Raw genomic sequence first — 23,615 nt, 5'->3', positions numbered from 1 at the left:
TATCTGGATAAGATAAAATATTCTAGGTCATACTTGTATTTTGGTGTTCAGAGGAATTTTTGTCCTGCTAGAAGTAAAAAACTTTAATAGCGTGACTTCAGCTGAAGGACAGCTAGTATAACCTTGGTGTATAGTCCTGCCAGTTCATCTGTTGAATAAGGATGAATGAATCTATCCAAGCAAGGCACCAATATAGACTACTTTTTACTGTGCTGAATTTCATGCCATTACTCCTTGCTTTACCTTTGTGTGTTCCCTGACTCATTTATTTTCTCTGAGTGTCGATGTGCTTCCCACACTTGCTACCAGCTTCTTGCAAACATTTGTTCACTGAGCTAAGGATTACCTAAACTATATTTCTACCTATTTTCTTTGTCTGTAAGCCAGCGATGTAATGGAAAGTATTCTGCTTTCTTAGCCCACCTGATTTTTCAGACCTGAGGAAGCTTCTCATTTTTCAATGACACACTTGTTTGTAGAAAATACTTTTTTTTCTTCACCTGAGCTGTTCCATACAGGTATTTTGGCTTTGAATTTCACAAAACCCTAGGTAACATGGTGACAACCCTTTCTGGAGTCCACAGGACTGAAGCAGATGCATCAGCTGGACAAGGAAGCTAGTGGGTCTCAGCAGTGGAGCAATCTGCTTGAGAAGTCCTTCCTAAAGCAAGGGACCTGGCTGTATGGAGTGCAGCACAATCTTTCCCATGGATGTGACAGAGAACCATAAACTCTGAAAGGCTTTGATCTCCAAGCCTTGGAGACAACCATTCACCAGGCAGGGTATCCATCTGGCAAGTTTGCTCTCAGTTTTGGGATAACTGGAAAAATACCCAGCCTTAGCAAACACTCACAGGAGTGCAGGGTCTGCAGCTCTGGGGCAGGCAGAAAAGCCAGAGCTCCTACGCTCTCTCTTGTGGCAGGGAGACTGAAACTTCTGCAAAAAGTGCCTGGGACCAGAGCTTTTGTAGGGTTTCCCTTCCCTGCAGCACAGCTCAGGGTTGTGCCTCTACGTTACTAATCATGGTGGGTATCACTGGCAGACAACAGCTGCCAGATTGTACCAGATTTGTACCAAATGCGCAGTTGCACCATCTCTTGCTTAAGCCAGCAAAAAGCGCTGAATTTCTCAGCAGCAGTAGTGGCCAATGTCAAGCATATATGAAAAAATTGCCTTAGCAGCTGTGAGCCCTGGAGCTTGCATTTCACTTTGGCACACAGAAACGTTATTTCTCAGTGGAGCCCTGACAAACACTGACACAGAATGAAACCAAATTTCAGGGGGAAAACCAGGTTTCCCATGGAAGGGAAGTCTTCATTCTTCACAGCTCTAGTGAAGACGGCAAAAAAAGTTCATCCAGCTTGTGCTTCATTAACCCAACCCATCTGCCCCCTTCCACTTCCAAAGAGCCTTTATTTTCTTAAGCAGAAACTATGATTATGAAAAGGAGTAAATTATTTACTCAGACATTATTCTTGGTTAAGTCTACTAGCCTCCCGTTTCACTTGATGCTAACTTAAGCTTGTGCTCAGATGAAATGCTAGGTTATTTAACCAACTCTAGAATTCTCATAATTTTATTCAGGCAAACATTTTGAGCATAATGTTGCTCCTTTTGAATCAAATTCTCTGCGATGTAAGTCTCCTTGGTAAGATGTAGTCCACCTAGTCTGAGCAGTCAGGCCTATCTGCAACCACACCAAGGGACCATGGATCTGGAAGAAGGGTATCAGAAAAATGTGGCTTCGGGCCACAGAGAACCACTGCTTAAAATAGATAATAGGTTAGTACCTAACACAAAATCACCTAAACTCTGCAGGAATTACTATACTAGATCTGATTAGCAGTTCATCTAAGCCAGTATTATGTCTAACCAAAGCCAGAAATAGGAGCTTCAAACAGAAGAGAAAACAGACAATTACTAATTAGGGAAGAATAATGTTTAGTAAGTTTCTTTATTAGGAAATAGATGATGTGACAAAGTATTATGATTTAGAATCCACCTTTTTTTAACTCTTACCTTCTGTATGTTCTCATTCATACACAAGTAAAACGCATTTGCAAATACAGTGAATTCTTGGCCTTGAATATTTATCACTTAGCCACAAAGTCTAAATAAACCAGTCTAAGAAAAATAATTTTATCACAGATTAAACAGATTAATTTTAATAGCACACAGAACTAATATGCATTATGTTTTATATTCAAATCAAATAATATGGTTGTATCTATATATGCACCTGCATGCATCATGGTCTTTTCTATACACTGTTATTATACACTGTTCTGAAACTGCTAGTACCTCTGACAATAAACACGTTGCATTTTAAAACAAAATCCATGTAATTTTCTACCTAAGTGGTGAGCTAGTTTCACGTTCTTGCAGTTGGTTTCTGTCTCAAATAAATTGACAACTGTTCCAGTCTTTCCACTTACAAGGAACCTATACATGGTTCTGTTTCCCTGAACACAACCAGAGTGAAGTAGCCAGAAAGACTTTCTTTGCACACACCTCCATCTCTTCCAGTAAACACTTCCAAATACTTCTTCTCTCCCTGGCATCATAACACTAATGATTCCTGGATATCTTCAGGATTTTAGAAACATCTCCCTACATATTTAATACATTTCTCCTACTCTTCTAGCCTCTCATAGGTCTCTCAGACAAGATCTAGACCCCTACCTTCTCTTTAGAGGCTAATCAAAGTAATCTCCAATATTTCACACAACTTGCAGCAACCAAGACTTGTGTTCTGGCTCGTGCCTTGTTAGATTCAGGTATCTGTTCCATAAAGGGTTGAACTAAAGGGCAGTTTTTAAGTCCTTCAGGCTCAATAGTTTTTTTAAATCAAATTCTATACTAGAAGCACGTTTAATGGTAAGAAATAAATACAGTTCACTACTGAGTAACAGTTTTCTGTATGGTAAAACTATTGCAGTGGAAAATATAACAAACCTGTTTTCTACTTTGAGCAGTTCTGTCTCTGAATCTAAAAGGCATTAGTAAGAAGTCACAGAAATGTGAGCAGAGAAAAAAGGAGGAATGAGGGCAAATAAGCAAAGAACAAAATGAAGGAGAGGGGGAATTTCAGATCTATCTCATGGACTCCTGAATTGTATTACTGATGTGTTAATGTATAAACAAATTGATTAATGATGAATGGAATTTTGTTGTTCTGATTCATTTTCTGCATTCATCCAGACTGAACTTAATTTTAAGGGTGTGATCCCAGCCTAGATTTTTCTCTTTTTGTTCTTTTAAACACTGTTTTCAGGTTCTAGGACATGTGCCATGGTGAATTGCCAGTATGGATGTGAAGAAGTCAAGGGGGAGGTACAGTGTCTTTGTCCATCAGGTGGCCTTCAGTTGGGACCTAACGGAAGGACATGCATTGGTATGGTTAGAGAACTCACTCTCAGCTTCTTTTCTATAGGATCCAAAAAAATTCAGGAGTCTGGGGGAAGGTTAATAAGTAGTTAGCTCTCCTCCCTGGCTTGAAAAATGCTTCTTGTTACTCTCAGTGTGATGTAAAGCCTGTATGCTTTTTTTAAAAACTGTTCTCATAATATTATCCATGTAATTCATTGGGTGAGGCCCATCCCCCATAAATAATTAAATAATTTTTAAAAATAATTAAAAAAATAAATTTGAGTCATCAACAGATTCAGTTTCTCCCTATTGCTCTGAGGTCTACAATGTTTTGCCTGCAGGAAGCTGTCCTACTGACATAATGCACTATAGGATTTGGGCGTTGTGTTTGGATGGGGTTTTCTTTTATTGTGATAACCCAGAGTACAAGCTTCCAGATTTTTCTCCAGAAGCCTCAACATTACTTTACTTGGGGGTTTCCTGTGTAATGAAGAAAGCATTGCTTACAACACTTGGTACTGTTCTGTGATACCATTTTACATTTTCATCTGACGAAGGAGTGCTACAGCATTGCAATCCAATGCTGAAATGGTACCCATTTCAATACTGAAGCTAAATGATCTCCTTTCAAAATGCAATAGATGTGAAACAAGCCCTCCAAAGCAGGGGGCACTCCAATAACTAAAGAAGAAGGGGCAGTGTGTGTCAGGGAGCAGCAGGAGCAGGGCTGGGAGCTGGGAGCCACATCTGACCCCAGCATCTGCAGGGCTGTACCCTGATAAATCAGGTCCGAGGTGTGCCCGGGCATCTTTCCAAAAGCTGGAATATTTTTGTTGCTGTTCATCACAGACAAACCTGAAAGGCTCTGAAAGTGTTCATTTTTCAGACCAGATGCTCTTTGTTTTAAATTTAAGGCAAATCATAGAATCATAGAATCATTTAGGTTGGAAAAGACCTTTAAGATCACCCAGTCCAACCATTAACCTAACATTACCAAGTCCACCACTAAACCAATTAAGGCTAGAGTAGCAATTTCATGTTTCCTGGCTTGGTGGCTGGATTATTTATAATGGAAGTAAAAACTAGGAACATTAAGCTTTGTATGTACTTTATGCCATTTCATTTTAAAATAGGACCAGTAGCAGAGCTTCATATATGAAAAAAACAAAAGAATTTTCAGTTCCAGATTTCTTCTTTACAACAGCTTTAGCTAATTCTTGAAATGCAAGTTGTCCTTTTGAATCAATAAGTACATTTTCCTGTAAAATGCTAACTTGTAGCATTTCAACAATATCAATTCTAAAAAAAAAAAAAAAATCCAGAAAATGTTTTTTGTTTCCTTCTTTCCTACTTTTCCTCTTCCCAATTTAGCCTTTCTTTCCTAGTCTCACCTGTTTCTAAATGGGTAACACCCCTAGTCACACCCAGGGAATGATATTTTGTGCTTTTTTAATCTTTATTCCATTCAGGCAAGCATAGAAGATTGAGAATTGCAAGTGGGAAATATTTTATTTCCCAGAGCTGCCCAAAATAGAATGGAAAATAGAGAATGTAAATTTCTCCTTGAAGATACTCAAAAGCCATTTTGACATGGTCCTGGGCAACCATCTCTAGGCATCCCTGCTTGAGCAGGGTGGTTAGACCAGATGACCTCCAGAGGTCATAGAATCATAGAATCGTTTAGGTTGGAAAAGACGTTTAAGATCATCCAGTTCAACCATTAACCTGACACTACCAAGCCCACCACTAAACCAATGAAGACTAAAGTAATAATTAATTTCAAGTTGCCTGCCTTCGTGGCTGGATTATTTTTTAATGAAAGTGAAACTAGAATGGAATCATTAAGGTTGGAAAGGACCTCTAAGATCATCAGTCCAACCATCAACCCAATACCACCATGCCTACTAAACCATGTGCCGAAAGTGCCACGTCTACATGGTTTTTGAATGCCTCCAGGGATGGTGACTCCACCACCTCTCTGAGCAGCCTGTTCCAATGCTTGACTACTCTTTCAGTAAAAAAATTTCTCCTAATATCCAATCTAAACCTTCCCTGATGCAACTTGAGGCCATTTCCTCTCATCCTGTCACTAGTTACTCGGGAGAAGAGACCAACAGCCACCTCACTACAACCTCCTTTCAGGTAGTTGTAGAGAGCAATAAGGTCTCCCCTCAGCCTCCTCTTCTCCAGGCTAAACAACCCCAGTTCCCTCAGCTGCTCCTCATAAGACTTGCTCTCTAGACCCTGAATTCACCAGCTTCTTTGCCCTTCTCTGAACACGCTCCAGCACCTCAATGTCTTTCTTGTAGTGAGGGGTCCAAAACTGGACACAGTATTCCAGGTGCAGCCTCACCAGCGCTGAGTACAGGGGGACAATCAACTCCCTGCTCCTGCTGGCCACACTATTCCTGATACAAGCCAGGATGCTGTTGGCCTTCTTGGCCACCTGAGCACACTGCTGGCTCATCTTCAGCCGGCTGTCTACCAACACCCCCAGGTCCTTTCCCACCTGGCAGCTTTCCAGCCACTCTTCCCCAAGCGTGTAGCATTGCATGGGGTTGTTGTGACCCAAGTGTAGGTCCTGGCACTTGGCCTTGTTGAGGTCCCTTCAACCTCAACCTTTCAGTGATTCTGTGAAAAAACTTTTTGCAACAAGTGCTATTTACTAACATGCCTTTAGCAACATACCTAATGACACTGATGATTTCACATATTTTTACATTCTTTCTGTCACAATGGTGCAAGTCCTGCAGATCATAAAGGACAGCTTGGACATGATACCTTACAGGGAAAGAAGAATAACAGTAGCTAGCCATTTCTGATGCTGCTTACCCATACATACTGGTTGAATGATTTCTACAGCTTAAAGGATGTTTTAGATGTTGAGAGGTTTAACATTCAAACATAAAAAATGAACTTCAGATGCAATGGCCAATAAAATATTATACTTAGCATTTCAAACAAAAGATTAAATAAATACCTTGACCAAAAGACACTGCTGTGTAGAAGGACAGTTACTATATGAATTATTCTTCTTAACACACAGCTGTAATATCAAGTCATATATGAATGTTGTATCGCCTAGGGCTACTTTATCACTTTTAGGAGCTGTCAGATAAAGCCATATGGATACTTGGCTCAACTTCCAAACTATAAACACTCCAACATGAGAACACTATTTCTTTCTTTCAAATGAAATGAGTTTGTAATTGGAAATGATCTGCTTTGAGTAATCAGCAAGGCTTTCAGACTACTACCGGTCACAGTTAACATGTTTGAATTATTTAAGAGCTAGTTGAAGGTGAACATTGTAGACATATGTGCTTAAATACAATAGACAAGATGAGTGGTTCTCTTAAATCTCTTACTGAATTATTCAGGCAACTTTTTTTATTCTTTTGTGTTGAGTTCATTTGTATTTACCTTGCCTGCTCAGATGAATTGGGAAGAATGCTGATACATATAGATAGAAGGTAAAATAGACAAAAAGGTATGTCCAGTGGTTGGAAATATCAGACGCCTTCTTTCTGCATGACTTGTGGTATGTCACTGTTTTTCTGTCACCAGTTCTCCATCTATAAAAAGAGAGAGAGAGTAACATCCTGCCATATAGCATAAGGCTTAATAGATTATAAGATACTCTAATACTTTGGTGTTAGTCACAGAAACACTATAAACAGATAAACTTTTGAAGATCCCTGGCTATTAGTCTTAGCTTAATCCTTCTAAGAAGCTACATTATTCCGGGACCTGAAGAGCAGAACAGCGCATTAATGTTTCACTTTTCCTCTTCTACATGTGCATAGGTGAAAGAAAAAAATAACAATTATAGAGAAAAAAAAATTAATTAACCTAAACCTGTTGTTTCTAAGAGTAAGGTGAGTCTTCAGTGTTCATTGCAGACATAAACTTCATGCTAGGATCAAGTGCAGCATGCTTGTCCCGTAGCTTGTGACAGACCCTGGTCCTGGCAGAGCACTGAGAACCTGGAGAGGCCTGGGAATGCCCTGGAGGCTAGGGAACAGAGGCCATCATCAGACATGTGTAGCGTAGGCAGAAAGAGGGATTTTTTGACTACAGGTTTGTTTAAATATTTTTCTGTTGTTGTCCACTTTCCTTTGATCACCTAAGCACTGTAAAATAATGGTAGAAATTATAAAAAGATGAATGTGGTGTCCAGCAGCACTTCACAGCAGTTCTAAGCTGTAAAGGGCAGCAGTGTGGCATGATGAATCACATGCAAAGTCACCTCTGTGCTAAAATGTGATAGGGAAGGACAAATGGAAAATATAATGATTGGCACTATATGAAATTTGACATTACAACAAAAAAAATCAAATTAGTAACATTTCATTACAATGGTTGTTGAATAATGTTTTTATGCTCCTCCCATACCAAGCCTCCTCCTTCTCTCTCCAAAACATCTGTCCCTGTTGTCTACCTTGCTTGGCAGACCACTCACAGTATGGAAACTCTCTCCCCGCTATGTCTTGACTTAGCCCAGCAAGGGGAGGTGCAGAGATTCAGTAGAAAGAGCTGCTGCTGCTTTCCGTTTCCTGTTTCTGGGGCTTTCTCTTAAACTATTCTCAAACATTTCCTTTCTCAGGGAAATAATGGAATTTGTGGAGTTCCTCCTGAACTTGCTCCATGACCTTAGGGCAAACCATCGTCCCCCGTGGGGAGAATGCCCACTGCCAGTTACCCTTTCTTGTACTGTGCCAGGTCTCAAAATCTTCCATAAAGTTTGTTCACATTTTGCTGCTTCATTCATATTACCATGTGGAAAAGCCATCCCCAAGTGTGAAATTATAGGACTTTTTTGTTAAACAACTTGTGATAGCCAAGACTAAACCATTCCTGTGCAAATCCAAACTAGTTCTTGCTTTCCTGGTTTATTTTCTCATGGATCTGACCAGCATCCCTTCTTCTGCTCTAGACATTGATGAATGCTCCACTGGCAAAGCTGTCTGCTCTTACAACCGCAGATGTGTCAACACATTTGGAAGCTACTACTGCAAGTGCCAGCTTGGTTATGAACTGAAATATGTCAGTGGCCATTATGACTGTGTAGGTAAGATTTAGCCCATGAATTTTCCTTCTTCATTCTTTTTCATTCCTACACCATGCATCTTTCCTGTCATTGCCTGAAGCATGTTGGCCTAGTCTGGGGATACTGCCTCAGAAATGGATAAAAGATGTCACTAAGAATATTTTTGGTGACACTTTGAACTTTTCTCTGGGTTTTCTCTGTGGCCTTATGAAAAACCTAATCAGTAGCACTTGCAAATTAAATTGCCTCCTTGTACCAAGTCAAGATGTGCAAGGGCTTGTAGTGCATTAGCGACAGCTGACTACAAAGAAGTGCTACTTCTGGTATACGTTTAGTTAAAGAGCCATTTTTGCCCTCTTGGCTTTCAACCTGTGATGAACAAGTAGTCCCAATAATCTTTTTTTTCATGTTGTTAATGAGAAATGTGAATCAAGTGCCTTCATGATTGTAAAAACAGTTGTTCAGATGGACAGTATAGAACTTTAAAAAAAAAAAAGTATGAAAATACGAAAATAGTAGGTTTTAATTACTTTTCAGGTCTCTCTTGCATACCTAAGTTTCTCCTAAACAAAAATAAATACAGGCAAAAAGTTATCTTGACATGCCCAAGTGTTAAAACAAATGTCAAAATACCTTTTCTCCTGTTTCAATCCATTAGCTGTATGGTGGAAGAACAACACAGTGTTAGTTACTGCAGCAGGCACTGCAGCAGTATTGTTCAAGCAGTTGACTACACGAGGGCCTGGAAGGGTTGGAACTACTACAAGAAGTGCATACAAAAGAGAATTCATGGGGTTTGTTTATATTTGCTTGGTATTGGGAGTTAGGGGTGGGAGGGAGATCATAAGGCAGGTTTTGGAGACTCAAGTTTGCATTTCCTGTTGTATGCAAACCCTGAGAGTCTTAAAGGGGAAAAAAATACTTACTTTTTCAAGCAATATGTGTGCAAGGGGGAAAAAAGGAGGTCTCAGTAGTCAAGTTTTTATCTGCAAACCTGAATCTCACTCTCAGACACACCATATTTTTGAGTCAGTCTTCCTGCTACTTGTCTCCTAGCTGACTTGCATTATGAGAGGACCTGCCAGCTGCTAAAAATGAAGCAATCTGGATAAAATTCAAGTGGTGCAAAAATTTGTGCAACAACTTGGCTCCCTCATGTGGGATAAATCAGAAACATCTTTGTGGTGTAGCGCAATAAGGGAAAGGGAGAACAAAATCAGTTACTCTTGATGCCTGTACGTTTTGCTGTCAGTTGAACATAGTATTTTCTACTGAATTTTTCCTGATTATAGTTTTGTCATACAACATTATATGTATACTGGAATGTTAAGTAGATAGAAGATCTCAACATCTTGGCATGCGCAGGTTTACTTTCCACTGCATTTCTTCTAGAGTGATTGAAAGAATGAGAAAGATTTGGTGAATTGTTTTTAATAGATGTCACACGTTCTCTTGGTGCCTTTTGCTTTTTGGTGTATAGATGTGTACAACTTGTAGTTTGAATCCTTTTCTCAGTCAGAAAATCACTATGTTCACTTTGTCTTCACTGGGACGCTCTACATTTTCCATGGATGTATATGCCAGTAGTTGTGCAGTTGGAGCTGACGTTAGTGTGAATTCTTCTGCCTCTGATGGTCTCTGGATTGTCTTGGTCTAACACTAGTGATTTCAATACCTGGAAACAGAGGGCCGGCACAAACAGGCTGTCATGGAGCTTGGGTTTCAACACAGTTTTCACTAAAGCATTTATATCTTTCCCTAGATGTAAATGAATGCGTGACAAATACACACAGCTGTAACCTCCATGCAGAGTGCCTCAACACTGAAGGATCCTTCAAATGCAAGTGTAAACAGGGCTACCGAGGAAATGGATTTGATTGCACTGGTGAGTACCACTGGATGTCAGAAATAGTGCTATGTTGTTTTTCTCCAATAATTAATGCTCATAAGGCGTTTTCTAGGAAAGATCATGCTGAACTGTGCTGCAATACCAACCAAGGCAAACTTCTCCGTGAACTAATATATTTGTTGTATGAGTCATTGCACAGTTGATACAAGTATTATTAGCTCAAATTCATTTTGCCTATGAGTCCTCGAGTCTCATAGTATCACTAGGAATCGCAAGTAGAACAGAGAATAGAATTTGGCCTAAAGAAACAGAGAAAATAGCTTTAAAAAGTTCACTGTGTATTTTCCTCAAACTTGGAGAGTTGTGCAGTCCCTTCCAGAAGAGTTTCAAGCTAACTTAGCAAAAAGTGAGAAAAGGGAGGAAAGCCGTGACTTCTGTGCGAAACTGTTTTCACTTACAATTTTGCCTTTGTTTGTCTATTGAATATTAAAGACTTCCTATAAAGATGTCATTGCCCGGTTCTAACTGAATATGACCCTTCAAGAAGAAAGAAGGAAAACGCTGCTCTTGTCTTTATATTTAAAATTAACCTTTTTATTTCATTCCTGTATTAAACATGGCAGAGTTTTGTCCTGCAATGTCATTAGAGGTGTCCCCTTCAGGAGGACATCTAAGTCCTGCTCAATTTTTTTAACAAAAGACATTGTGAAAACATTTTAAAAGCTCTCATCTATAGCAGATGAAGTCTACATTATATAGAAATCTTTTTTCCTGGGTCTTTTTCAAGTAATCCTTGATCAGGTATGTATTATGATTATACTTTGTGGTCACAGATGTTCTATGAGTCTCTCTATTATTCATGTTCCTACTCCCATTATAATAGTAATAGAAACCTCCAATATCGCAACAATATTGACACTTTCTGCATTTGGAATAGTGCTTTATCTGTATGATAGTTTATCAACCATTATCTTCTCTGCATTTAATATTAAATATATTCACTCATTATGAGCACTGGTTTGAAATCAATGGTTCCAACTACAAAGCCACTTGTACATTTGGATCTCAGGTATGAGTTATTTTACAACATTTTATATTTTTATACTCCAAGAATGTAAATCTAAAAATCATAAAGATCCCTGCCAGGGTCAACCCAAAATATCTGACTTTAATCAGGCTGTTTTATAGATTAAGAACTTGACAGTGCTATGCTAAAACTGTATGTATACATATATATATGTGTGTGTGTGTGTGTGTGTGTGTATATGAGAGACATATCTATGCATATATATGTACGTGTATGTATGCTGTTTCTCCTACCCTATAGTGCTGGAACTCATAGAAATATATATATATCACTCCTCCAGGCTTAAAAGTTTTATGAATTTATTCTTCATTTGAAGTATGGTGGATTTGTTATAATACCTCTTCTGTTTTGTCATGCCTTTGGTGCCACATTGAAACACAACTTTAAATGTTACATACTTCTTTTTTTAGATATGCAAATGTAGCTTTTCAAGCCCAAAATTGGTCTAAAAAACGGGATATTCCAGAGAAAAGTACAGTGAGTGGTAAACCCAGTGGAGAGTTTTCAACCTATTGTTATAATCTGAAATTATTTTTAGGACCTATAACTGTATAATCTGGGTATTTTACCTTATATTAAACACAAAGCCAAAGCAACTCAATACATTAGTAGAGCTAAAACTATATTTTGGAAAATCAAAAAGCACCAAGATTTCTCCTAAGTTAAAATTTTGTTACATTTCTACTTCCAGTGAAAAATGTTGACTTTTAATGAGAAAAACCTGACTGGTACCGAAAGCATTGATTTGGACACAGATTGCCTCAGCAGAGCTGTGCAGAACACTTTTTATGCTCAAATTCAGTGTTACAAGCCAGTTTCCTTGCTAGAAAACATCCCTTGTGATATGTCACTGCAGCTTACTGGAATGGCAGGATGCAATGGGACTTGAGACCTGACTGAATATCAAAGCAAACTGACATGACACATCTTGAGATGGTTCTGTTAAAACAAAATGTACCATGGATGAAATGTTAAACAAATACATCTCTGAGCAAAAGGGTCTGGGGTTTTTGGTTTGGTTTTTTTTTTTCTTTTTAACGAGAAGCTGAATATTTCAAAGGAAAATATCTTTTTGACCAAGTCTATGTCTAAAATATTCTTTCCTCAAGCAGAAACAATTTGACAGGAATGCTTGCTTAAATATGAACAAACGAAATATTTTAGCTTGTGGAGAGGCTATGATGCATTTTTTAATGTCAAGTCCTGTAAAAAAATCAGTCCTGAAGACAGATGATTTCTATCTTCTCACTGGTTTTTCTATTAAATTGCTTACTCTCTCTCTGCATACTCCCTCATGTCATATTTCCAATTACTGGAGTCCATTAGTTGTTTAGAAGAGGCACAAGCTGTGCCTTCATAAACTTAGTAGAACACACTAAATGTAAAAGAGATTTAATGCAAGAGAGGATAGTGGAATAACAGACAGAAATCAGAGCCATAGGCAGAAGGTCAAAAGGCAAGGGTCTAGCTAGAAAGATGTATACAACAATAGAGGGGGAAAAAAGACAGAGTCAGTGGTAGGTAAAACCTGAAAAGCAGTGGTGCTAAAAAGAGAGTGGTTTATCTGGTGGTAACTCCCACATATACACCTTTTCTAAAGGGAAGAGAAGGAGGTTCTTCTAACCTTGAATATTTCAGTAGTTGATTTGTACTGCAATCCTCAAAAAAGTCTGATCCGTGTAAGTGATGGGGGCAGGTCATGCGTTTTGCTATTGGGAAAAATGTTTTTTCCAAACAGTGACACAAAGAGCAATTAGATGTACCAACCTATACTGAATTGCTAATTGTTCTCCATGTCATACAGCAATTGTGGAAAACCTTTGCCTTTACTGAAGTCAAAGGAAGTTTTGCTGTTGGGTTTTAATAAGATGAGAACACCGTCCTGGGAATTTGGGGGCTGCAGGCTGTGGCTTCACATTTCTTTTGGTGGCAGTGGCTGCAGCTCCTGCAGCCCATCCCAGCTCCCAGCAGATGGGCCTGGGGTTGTGCTGCAGCTAAACAAAAGGCTTCCTAAATATGTCCTCGGTTCTCCACATAATTATTCCAACAGGGTGGGAATCCCATTTTCACAGGGAACCATTAATTCTTTATAACAATTGTCTCTACTATGTAACAAACTGGCTATCATGGCAACAGTATTAGCTTTTTATAACAAATGAAAAACATTTTAATATATAGCTCAATTGTCAGAGTATGAAATGAGAGTAACTAAGCGCATTGTTTATAATGAAACTTCTATGGCTACATCTCTTCATGCTACCAAATAACCTAGTAAGTGAGGTAATGTAAAATTCACCTTTGCACAGAAGGTGGGGGAAATTATTTAATTTAATTTGTATGTCAATATACCAACTTAGGAGAAACCTGCTGAAACATCAGGCTGCAAACAGTGCTGCTTGTATGGATACAACCTGTGATTGTTCAGGCACCCTTTTGCCATTCAAGACTCCTATGAGCATGAAATATTGGAGGCTGTTTCTGAGCTGTCTCTAGCATCCATTTCATTTGAGAATCCATAGAGGTGTAACCTTTCAAATGCTCCCTAAAAGTGTCCTAGCCATTTCCACATCTGGCCTCTATCTTGCTGCAATCTGTTGCTGTTCTCAGGTTCATGTGTTTCCTGATTTCCTATTGTGCATTGAAAAACCACATTTCCCTCACCACATGCTTCTCTGTGTATTCCAGCTTTTATTGAAGAATAGGGTCTCACAAGAATTGCAATTAAGATTCCTGGGGGAAAAATGAACCTATTTTTGATTCACTTTTTTGGTAGGAAACTACAAAATAACAGGAAAAAGCAGTACTAACTTAAAGCCTACAACCTTCAGGCATCACTTTAAAGAGCTCAACAATGGCACTCTTGTTATTGCCCAGCTGGAGGCAGGGGCTACTATTCTTCATTATGCTTTGCTGGATATCTAAATGGCAATACAGAGTCATGACAACTCCCTTTGTCCCTTTTGTATTACTGAGGTTCCTTTTGCTTATAGGGTAGCCCCTAGAACCCATATATGAATTTGCTTTCTTATTAACTTGCCAGTCCTCAGAAAAGTTAGGTTTGACATCATAAAATTTCAGAGCTTAAAAAGCGATTCTGGTCATATCACTGGTGAGATTCTTACAATTTAATTCAGTATGGAGCCAAATACTGCTGTCATCCTTTAATGAGTAACACTTAAGCTTTTGTTATACTGCATTTCCTACTGGAAGCATTGCTGGCTGGTTTAGTCATGTATTAAGCACAGTCCAGTGTGATGAACTTGCCCTGATTTCTCAAAGCATCCTTCCCTAAATAAGATGGTAAGAATTTTAGAAATGAAACAGTCTAGAAATACATATTGCTAGATGATATTCCATGGTGCATAAAAGAGAATAGTAGTCTAGAATATATGTTTTAACCTATCTATGAAAGCTTTCAGGCCTCTTAAGACTCTCTAAAAGAGGTTGAGAACGTTTAGAATGATTTCTGAAACTGCGGCCTGCTGATCTAATCTTTACTCACATCTACAGACTCCCCCTAATCTTTACTCACATCTACAGACTCCCCCTAAACATGGTAAATGATTGTCTGTATCTCTTATCCCCTCTCTAACTTTTATATACAGAAGATACAAAGGGAGCTACAAAAGGACTTGTAAGCCAATCTCCTAGGCTCGTCTCTCACCAGGTTTTTAAATCTATTGCTAGGTGTGAAGGTGGAAGCGGTGTGGTGCCTGCTGGAGTGCAGAGCAAGCTGTCTCCTGTTGCAGCCCCCTTATGTTCAGAGCCCTGGCCAGCACCGCTGCAGTCACAGGGCATGTGGAAGGAAAATGGATCACTGTCTGTCCCTCTCCTGTATCATCCCCAGAGTATTTCCCTTTACAAAATACAGCACAGAGACACGGGGTTGGCATCTGCTCTCTCTGTATTCTTTCCAACTCAACTTTCACAACTCCGTCATTAGACATCCTACACCAAGCCATTTCTGTGGTCTTATAATCTTGCACAGCAACTGATGACAGAAAATATTTACTTTTAGCTGTCAGCTACCATTTGCCTTTGTTTTTCCAAATAACCTCTCTCTAATTCAAAGAAATAAAGTACCTTTGAAAGCTGAGATATTTTAATAGTATGCCAATATACACAAACTGTATAAGAGCAGGGGTGTTAATCACCATGTTTCCTGATGGAAGGTGCATAAAGAAGAGCTGGGATGAAACGCACTCCATTTCTTTTCACTTTCTAAAATTCTCTACGCAGTCATGTAGATGGATAAACGCGCAAATGCTTGTGAGCGACACCTGCACATTTATATACATGTCTTGGGGCGAAGGGTCCTGAAACATCACTGCCTCAGCTGTAGCACCCCAGATTGTCAGAGAAGGTGAGCTGGTCATTCAGGCAAGTGCACAGGCAGTGGATTCAACAGAACAGACTGAGTTTAAGGTGGTCTATCCTTACACTGGATTATTCCTCCTGCAATTTATGGGTAGATGTAAAAAGCCTTAAATCCACACCTCCAGCTACTCTAAAGTTGAATGCAGATTAGAAGGATACTAGTGATATATCCTAAAAAATATGCTTGGTGTCTAATGCCTCTTGGTCCCCATGAGCTTGCAGATTTTCATATTGCAGCAGCAAACTGGAGTCTGCAAGCACGTGGGGATTATAGACATTCATCCCTCCATTTTTGTCACTCCTGTCAGTTGATTTTCTGCACTGCTTAGTTTTGCACATACAAGGAGATTGGGTTTCTGACACCACAGAGGTTATTATGTTGAGCTGGAAGAATTTCTCATTTCACTAGGAAGACTTCAAAGCAGAAACTAAAAGCAGATGTTCAGGTTTGCTGAGCAGTCAGTCCTGGCTTGAAAATCTCCATAGCTTCTTATTAACAGCCTGAAGTTTCTTGTTACTGATTGTCAAGAGAAAATTTGTTTGGAATGAAGCTTTCCTGTTAATTTTTATTGCTGCATTCTGAGTTTAGACCCAGAAAATCTTACATCTTTCATGACATCATCCTCCAGAGGAAAGGCTTAGTGGAGTATTAGTAAAGAGTTCACTTGCAAGTATCTGACAAGCAAGACTACAAGTTTTATCCAAAGGAAAAGAAAAACAAAATCCTCAATTTTGATTTATTTTTTATTGGCATCCATTTACTTTATACCTCCAGCTGCAGCCTCAGAAAATCTGAATGCTCCACTGAGCACACCAAGAGTCTGATTTTGTTCCTGGGATACTAAATAGCATGTAGTTTCATTTGCTGTAAAAAAAATGTGATTAACTCACAGTGATAGGATTGTATTTTCCATGAGTGAATATAAATTCAGGGAATTTTCCCCTTTTCCTACTAGACTACAGTTCTATTTTATTAACTGGTGTTTTTTATTTCTGCTATGTTTCTATGAAAAGTACACAGAAAAAAGTACTACCCAAGATTACAAGTCCAGTCCATCTGTCCCAAAATACCACTATAAAGTTTTTATTATTACAAAGTGAGGAGCAAAATAGGAACATATTCTTGCCCTGATAATGCAATCACTAGACAGTAAAAGCAGAGGGAAATAAAAATAGCTGACTTCCCCCACCATTTGCAATCCTAAAAGACTGTAGGCACTACAGCATCAATACTGATCAAGAATCAAAGATAGGAAGCAGTATACAAGGCTATTCTGACCCATGGGTGGAAATGGTCTCCATCTATGAAAGAGCCTTTGTACGGCACACTGGAACTGCTCGGCTCTCATTATTTCCTAGGTACTTCATAAAAAGGACTGAAACTGCAGAAGGCTGTCAGTAGTTTATGACATGGTTGTGCTATGCTACTTACCAGTCCTTCCTAACCCACACAAATTCAGGTTGTGGCCAACCGTAGAGGGCTGAGTATGTAGTTGCATACTGACTGGTTATGTCATAGCAGTCATGAAATCCTGAGTTGATTCAAAGCCTCGTTGTCTCAAGCCTCAAAGTCCATTGCCATGGACTTTAAACCCCAATGACACTCTCTTCCTTAGTAGCTCTGGTACTATGACAGGTAGGGACTTGGTTAACTCTAGTGGAATCAGTATGGTGGGATGGGATCATCTCATAAACTAGAACTCCTCGGATTTATGTCTTCTCTGAAACTTTCACATTTGTCACACAAATCCTTCTAGACCTAGTTTTGGCACAGTGGTATTCCTCAACTCAGAATCATAGAATCATAGAATAGTTTAGGTTGGAAAAGTTATGTTGAGCAGCAACTGATGTTGCTGATAAAAAGCAACAACTGCAATATTGCCATAATTTCTCCTTCAAATTTGCTTTGTACTGTACACATACCTTCAACAAACTGATCTGAAGTAGTCCTGGCTTTAACCCTCAGTTATGATTTGGCCATCAGCACAAAGAGCCATCAGTCTTTGTCAGATGACGGAAAAGTACATCTGGAAGGGAATAAAAAAGATCAGTTAGCCTCTTCTTTTGCCCTGAGGCAGATCATGTCCAGCATATTAATGACAAATCATAGCCTAACAATTTTTTGAAACTTCTAGTGATACAGTTCAAATAATCTAAGTGGCTTGCTCCTGTGTTTTACTATATCCTATATATACATATCCTATAGCAAGGATAGTAAGCAATTTTTTCATAATATGTAACTAAAATCTCTCCTAATTTAATGTAAACTGATATTTTTCCTGTCTTAAGAGAACATGGAGAACAGCTGGCCAACATACTGTCTTAAAGGAGCCCTTTGCGCTGCTACTGGGTCCCACCAATGGTGAAAAATCAATCCTGCCTCCCCACATCCTTAGAAATTCATCTTCAAATGGGTTCCTATGAAAAATGTCCCTCATTCAAGCATCCAGACATAGTTTAATGTTGTAGAGAGAGAAAAATTGAATTTTAAAACAAATAAATTTCAGTGGCTTTCAGCCTGTGGTGCAAGTAAAGATAGGCCAGAGAAGTTCACAAAAGGAAGTGAAGAAAAATGGTCATCGCTAGTAGGCTGACATTGGTTACGCAGGGAATCACACCTCCATGGACAATTTTTAGTAATCCACAAACTGAAGAAGGAGAATCTTTTTTTACCCAAGCTCCAGTGTAAAAATAATTAATGTAAGGGGCCCTATGGCCTGTGTTACACAGGAGTCCAAATGAGGTTATGACAGAGGGTCGCTTTGGTCTTTTCACTGTAACTCAAACAGAGCGTTCTCTATACAACAGAGCTAAACACCTGTATGTGCATTCAGTTGTGTGCAGAGCTGAACTTATATCTCATAGCAGAGAATTTGGCTGTATGGGTCTCTAGACATTGTAAAGGACACCATGGTGCCATTTATAAATGTCGTCGTTGCTGAACTATTCCTTAGATGAATGTTTCATATTTTCTTCTCGGTTCTAGTTATCCCTGAGAAGTCAGTGAAAGAAATTGCAAGAATCCCCGGAACAGCTAAGGACACAATTAAGAAACTTCTTGCACATAAAAACAGTGTGAAAAAGCATGAAACAATCAAGAATGCGATCCCAGAAGCAGCCGTGACACCGGCTTCTAGGACCCACTTGCAGTTACTGGACTATGAAGGTGGTATTGACCTTGGTGGGAGCTACACTGAGGAAGAGAAAGAAACTGAAGCTACTGCAGAAGAGGAGGCAGAAGAGTCAGATGAAGAGGAGAAGGAAGATTTTGAGAATCAAATTGACCATGAGCGAAGCCTTAGAGGAGATGTCTTTTGTAAGTTTCTTCATTTTTTTTTTAAAATCTGGTTTCAATGTAAAAATATATATAAACACTAATAAAATCAACACAAAACATTACAGCCATTTTATCAGAATTTACTTGTGGAGAATGAAAAGCAACCTAACATACCTACCGCTGAGACTAAAGGTACTGAATGTCCCTTTTAGGGGAATCTGCAGTCAATGTGAGCAGAGGAGTGCGCCGTCCTGACAGCCACTCTGCAGGCTGTGCTTTCAGAGCAGCTTAGACATAGCAGATAGCTTCTCTCCATTTTCTTCACAGAAGCACCAGCAAAACAAGATAGTGGGCTGCTTCATTACAAGTAAGACAATAATTACCTTTCATTCATGATAGGCATACTCATCATCCTAAGTAGTGTGCAGTATTCCGAGGAAAAACATAGACTTTGGTGTCCTTGTGTTTCAAATAGTATAGAACATGTAATAGGCACCACTGTTGTTCGTGTCATTCCCAACAGAAAAATAACGATGTGAATCACAGAGGGGGTTTTTTATCCCTTTTGTTTAAATGTTAGAGTTTATCTGAATGGACACTCTCAAATTGAAAGCATTTGATGGTATTTGAGCAAGAGTCTTTCTTAATTTCTGACATTAGTCATTTATCAGAAAGATTGCCATAGGCTTCTTCAGTCTGCTTTCAGGTGTTTCCTTCCAACTGTTACCTTGTATGCTATGCAATTCCTTGCTGTGTTCTTAAAAGTTTTCAAATGCATTTTAATTGGCTTTTAGTACATCTGGCTCAGTCAAACATTCTTCAAGGTAGTGGCAAAAACATGTAATATGAAAAACACACCGTGCTAATAATTTATTCATGATACTTTCTCTTTTCCAAAGCATAGAAAAATAATAAATACTATCCCACAGTAATTAAAATTATGCACTATATTTCATAATGATAAAAATGAACACAAATGAAGTTTAAGTTAGCATTCAAATTGTTTCTATTCAATTTGAAAAGACATGTAAGTATAATTTTTCCAAAAGAAAGATCATTTTAAAGTCCTCTGGAAAAAATGGTCTGTAATATTGCTACTGTAAGAAAGCCAAGAAAAAATGTCATTATTCACCTAAATACATTTGAGAATACAAGCTTCTTTGCCAAAGGCACTCTTCTCCTAAAATTGCCTTTTTTTCATTTTTCAGTGGTAATTGGCCTGTTTCGGTTCAGGCTAAGGATACAGACTAACACTGCTTCCCCAAATTACACTAGTGAGCTGATAAACAGAGTGAAGTCAGGTCTTTGGTCACCAACTTCCTCCCTTCCTGCAGATATTAACAGAGAGCGCTGACGGCATATTTCAAGTTTGCTGGCAATACCAAAAGAGGGAGAGCGACCCATACGCTAAAGGGCAGCGCTGCTATTAAGAGGGACTGGGCCAGGCTGTGGAAATGGGCTGACAGGAACATTATGAAGTTCAACAAAAGCAAATGCAAAGGGAAAGAAACGCTTCATGCAACATTATAGACATGGGATGACTCTTCCCAGTCATGCTAATTAATCCAAAGCTGGACATAATTTTGCAGGAAGTATGGAGAAAGTGAGCAGAAGACAGTTGCAATATATATGGCAACTTTTGTTAAGACTAGGTTCTCAGGTACTCAGGCTTCTTCATGGAGGTTAAGTTGATGGCACACTTGCACGTGCCAAGAGAACGGTGTGAACTGACCAGCACTGGCAGTACCAGATATGTTCAGCTAAATGTGGTTAGACTGGGAAGGACTCAAAAAGATTGACTAATTAACTGCAAAATGCCAGTGGAACCTGAAGGGCTATTTACCCTCAGCAAGAGTGTGCTTCCCCATAATTGATTTCTGTAGGGATAAAAACTTTTCTTTCCAAACAGAACTGCAAGAACATTGCTGGTCTGGCACCTTCAGGGGCATAGTACTAACAGGTTCTGTTAATAGTTATTAGAAATAATAAATTAAATATTTATAAATAATACTCTTATTAGTTATAGATACATTTATTCAAAATTCTGTGCCATAAAGGACGGGGGGCTTTTCTGCTTCCTCAATTGTGAGGCAAGGCAGCCTGTTAGGGAAAAAAAAAAAAAAATCCACGTCAGTCCTCCTAACCCTTTCTGCCTTTCTGGGATGGAGGGAGGGAGGGAGGGAGGGAGGAAGGTAGCTCAGACATCTCAACAGTTTTCTTCTGTAACCTGCTTGGACAGGTCAGGAAGGATTGCTAGAAATAGTGCCCGCAGGGTAAGGTCCCCATCTTTTTTCATTAAAAGGACATAGGGCTGTGCTCTCTGTGCCTGGTGTTGCAAGGGGAACATGCTCCCCGTACTGGGCTACGTGACTTGATGCAGTTGCAAAGGGTGGATCATGTAACCGTCCTGTTGAGTACTCAGTGCTACACTATTTGGAAAAGATTCATCTCCCAGATTTTGGATTGAGTGAGGGCACACAGGGAAGATCCTTTGTCCATAGGAAAAGTCAAGTCAAAATAACGTACAAGAGATTTTTGTCGTGGTGTTTGGTGAGATTCTTTTTCAAGGACTTTCTCAACCAAACCAGGGCATTTGAACACCATATACCTGGGCTAGGCAGAGACTACTTGTCTCTACAAAGTTGCCACTACAGCTGACAGCAGTGACAATTAATATTATTGCTTGAAAATATTAAAGCACTGTGTTTTATCTGTATTTTTGCCTATGCTGTCTTTGTTCCAGTCACATTTGACTGGAATTTTCCATTACTAATATAAGGGATTTACATGCTGAACATGCCAGAGAGATTTTATTTCACCAGGGGATACTGGCAGAAGGTTGGTGTGCTTCTTTATACAGGGATACCAGTATGCCCAAGATGTAGTTTCATTAAGTATGCAAACTTGTATTGTTTACGGTTTTCTTGTTTGATACCAACTATGTATAGGACTTAAGGCATTGTTCCATTTGCATTTTTCCTTCAGGGTGGGTTGTATATGTTAACTGTGTTTCCTTTCCTTTTAAATTTTCATATGCTATACTTGATCTTTTTTATTGTAAAAATTCAGTCATGATTCAGGCACTTAATTCTTTGCACTTTTGGCTTTAAAATCACTTTCATTTTTAATGGTATTGAATGATCCTTTGGAGTGCATGATTAGCTGAATTTTACAGCTCGTAAATTCAGACATTTTTTCCTCCTCTGCTGACATCTATTCAGCAGTGATTCCTTTACTACCACATTAAGTTACTCCATATAATCCCCTCAAGTATTCACATAGCATCTGCCTTTTGTATTATTAATATTGGTATTGTTTGTCTTCCAGGAGGATTAGTTAATTAGGAAAAATGGATAGGTCACACTTTTCAGATATCCTAATTACTATTTTTAAATTTATGTATTATTTTATCATAGTACTTTTACTACATAATAAATATATAGGGAGCCACAGAAAAATACTGTAGGGAAAAAAGGAATTATTATATGGAGATTGATATTAAAATAGGCCAACTACAAAATACAGGACCTTTGCGAAAACTCACAATTTTTTTTAAAAAACACAAAAGTTAAAGATAGCAAAGTGAAGCCACCAACGTTTAAGAAATGTCAAATTTAAGGTAATCTGTGAACACTTAAATTTTTCTTCTTATATTTTTATACCTTATGATACAGTCTGTAATGACTTTAAATTACTGTTTTCCATGGGATCCTTACCTTGTTCAGTGTGAAGGAAGGACCTGTCCTGCTGTGAAAGGTGCAGTTTAATAAATAGGACTCTGTCCTATTGATTGCAAAAATCACAGATGTATAGAAAATAAGAGTAAACCAAAGTACTCGAAAGCTCCTTCCTGTGTGAGAAATGTCCTTTCTGTACACAGAATAAGACACAGAGAGGTGGACCAAACTGCTTGGTTATATAAGCATTGATAATACAGATGCTACACTCCAGCTAGAGGTGAATTTATAGTGCACAACCTTAATTCTGTCGTTTGCTAACATTCCAGTGTTTTTTGTGTACCATTCGTAATCCAGAATGGTATTGACAACTGTAACTAAATTCCATATTCTGTACTTTATCAATTTATGAAACTCATATTGTACTTAAAACACTCCCATAGTATCATGTAGCCAGCTATGTTAATTACAGAGCCCCTTCCTTTGATAGCACCAAGAATGATAAAAAGGTCTTCTGCTTTATTTGGCAATACTAAAAGTGGATTGTTTCCCTTACGGGTTCTAGGCTCTTAATTCTGAACAAAAGCACTCTCTCAGTTCATCAGGATGTTTGCTCTTAATCTTATTCTTTTCTGATAATTAGACCCCTGTGTGAGTGAATAATGCTCAGACCGCAGCTCAGCCCACAGCTATAGATAAAAGATTCCAAAGATGTCAGACATCAGTAATTCTTTCAGAGGAGGATGTGGTAGCAGAGATGTGGCATATTCCTTTCAGTCCAACATAATGATATACTGTATATATAGGAAGTTAGTCTTCATTTTTCTATCTCTTATATTTTGCTTGATTTTTTTACAGTGCCCACTGGTTTTCTGGGTTCTTTTATGGGCTTTGAACATCAGAGAGCAATGTTAGAAAGACAGCGAGT

The 23,615-nt window shown here is 38.7% G+C and overlaps 1 protein-coding gene across 2 annotated transcripts in view; it reads left to right on the top strand.

Annotated features, from left to right (window-relative positions):
- The window catches only part of EGFL6 (EGF like domain multiple 6), a 46,614-nt gene that overhangs the window by 11,977 nt on the left and 11,022 nt on the right, over positions 1 to 23,615 (top strand). For both annotated transcript variants that reach the window (XM_075727645.1, XM_075727644.1), the window contains exons 5-8: positions 3,276 to 3,395; positions 8,307 to 8,441; positions 10,183 to 10,305; positions 18,720 to 19,049. In XM_075727645.1, coding sequence (XP_075583760.1) covers positions 3,276 to 3,395; positions 8,307 to 8,441; positions 10,183 to 10,305; positions 18,720 to 19,049 — 708 coding nt within the window. The remainder of the gene's footprint in view (positions 1 to 3,275; positions 3,396 to 8,306; positions 8,442 to 10,182; positions 10,306 to 18,719; positions 19,050 to 23,615) is intronic.

This window comes from Pelecanus crispus, chromosome 1 (genome assembly GCF_030463565.1).
Source record: "Pelecanus crispus isolate bPelCri1 chromosome 1, bPelCri1.pri, whole genome shotgun sequence".
In the NCBI taxonomy this organism is placed as follows: domain Eukaryota; kingdom Metazoa; phylum Chordata; class Aves; order Pelecaniformes; family Pelecanidae; genus Pelecanus; species Pelecanus crispus.
This window is presented reverse-complemented; position numbering and strand designations above follow the sequence as displayed.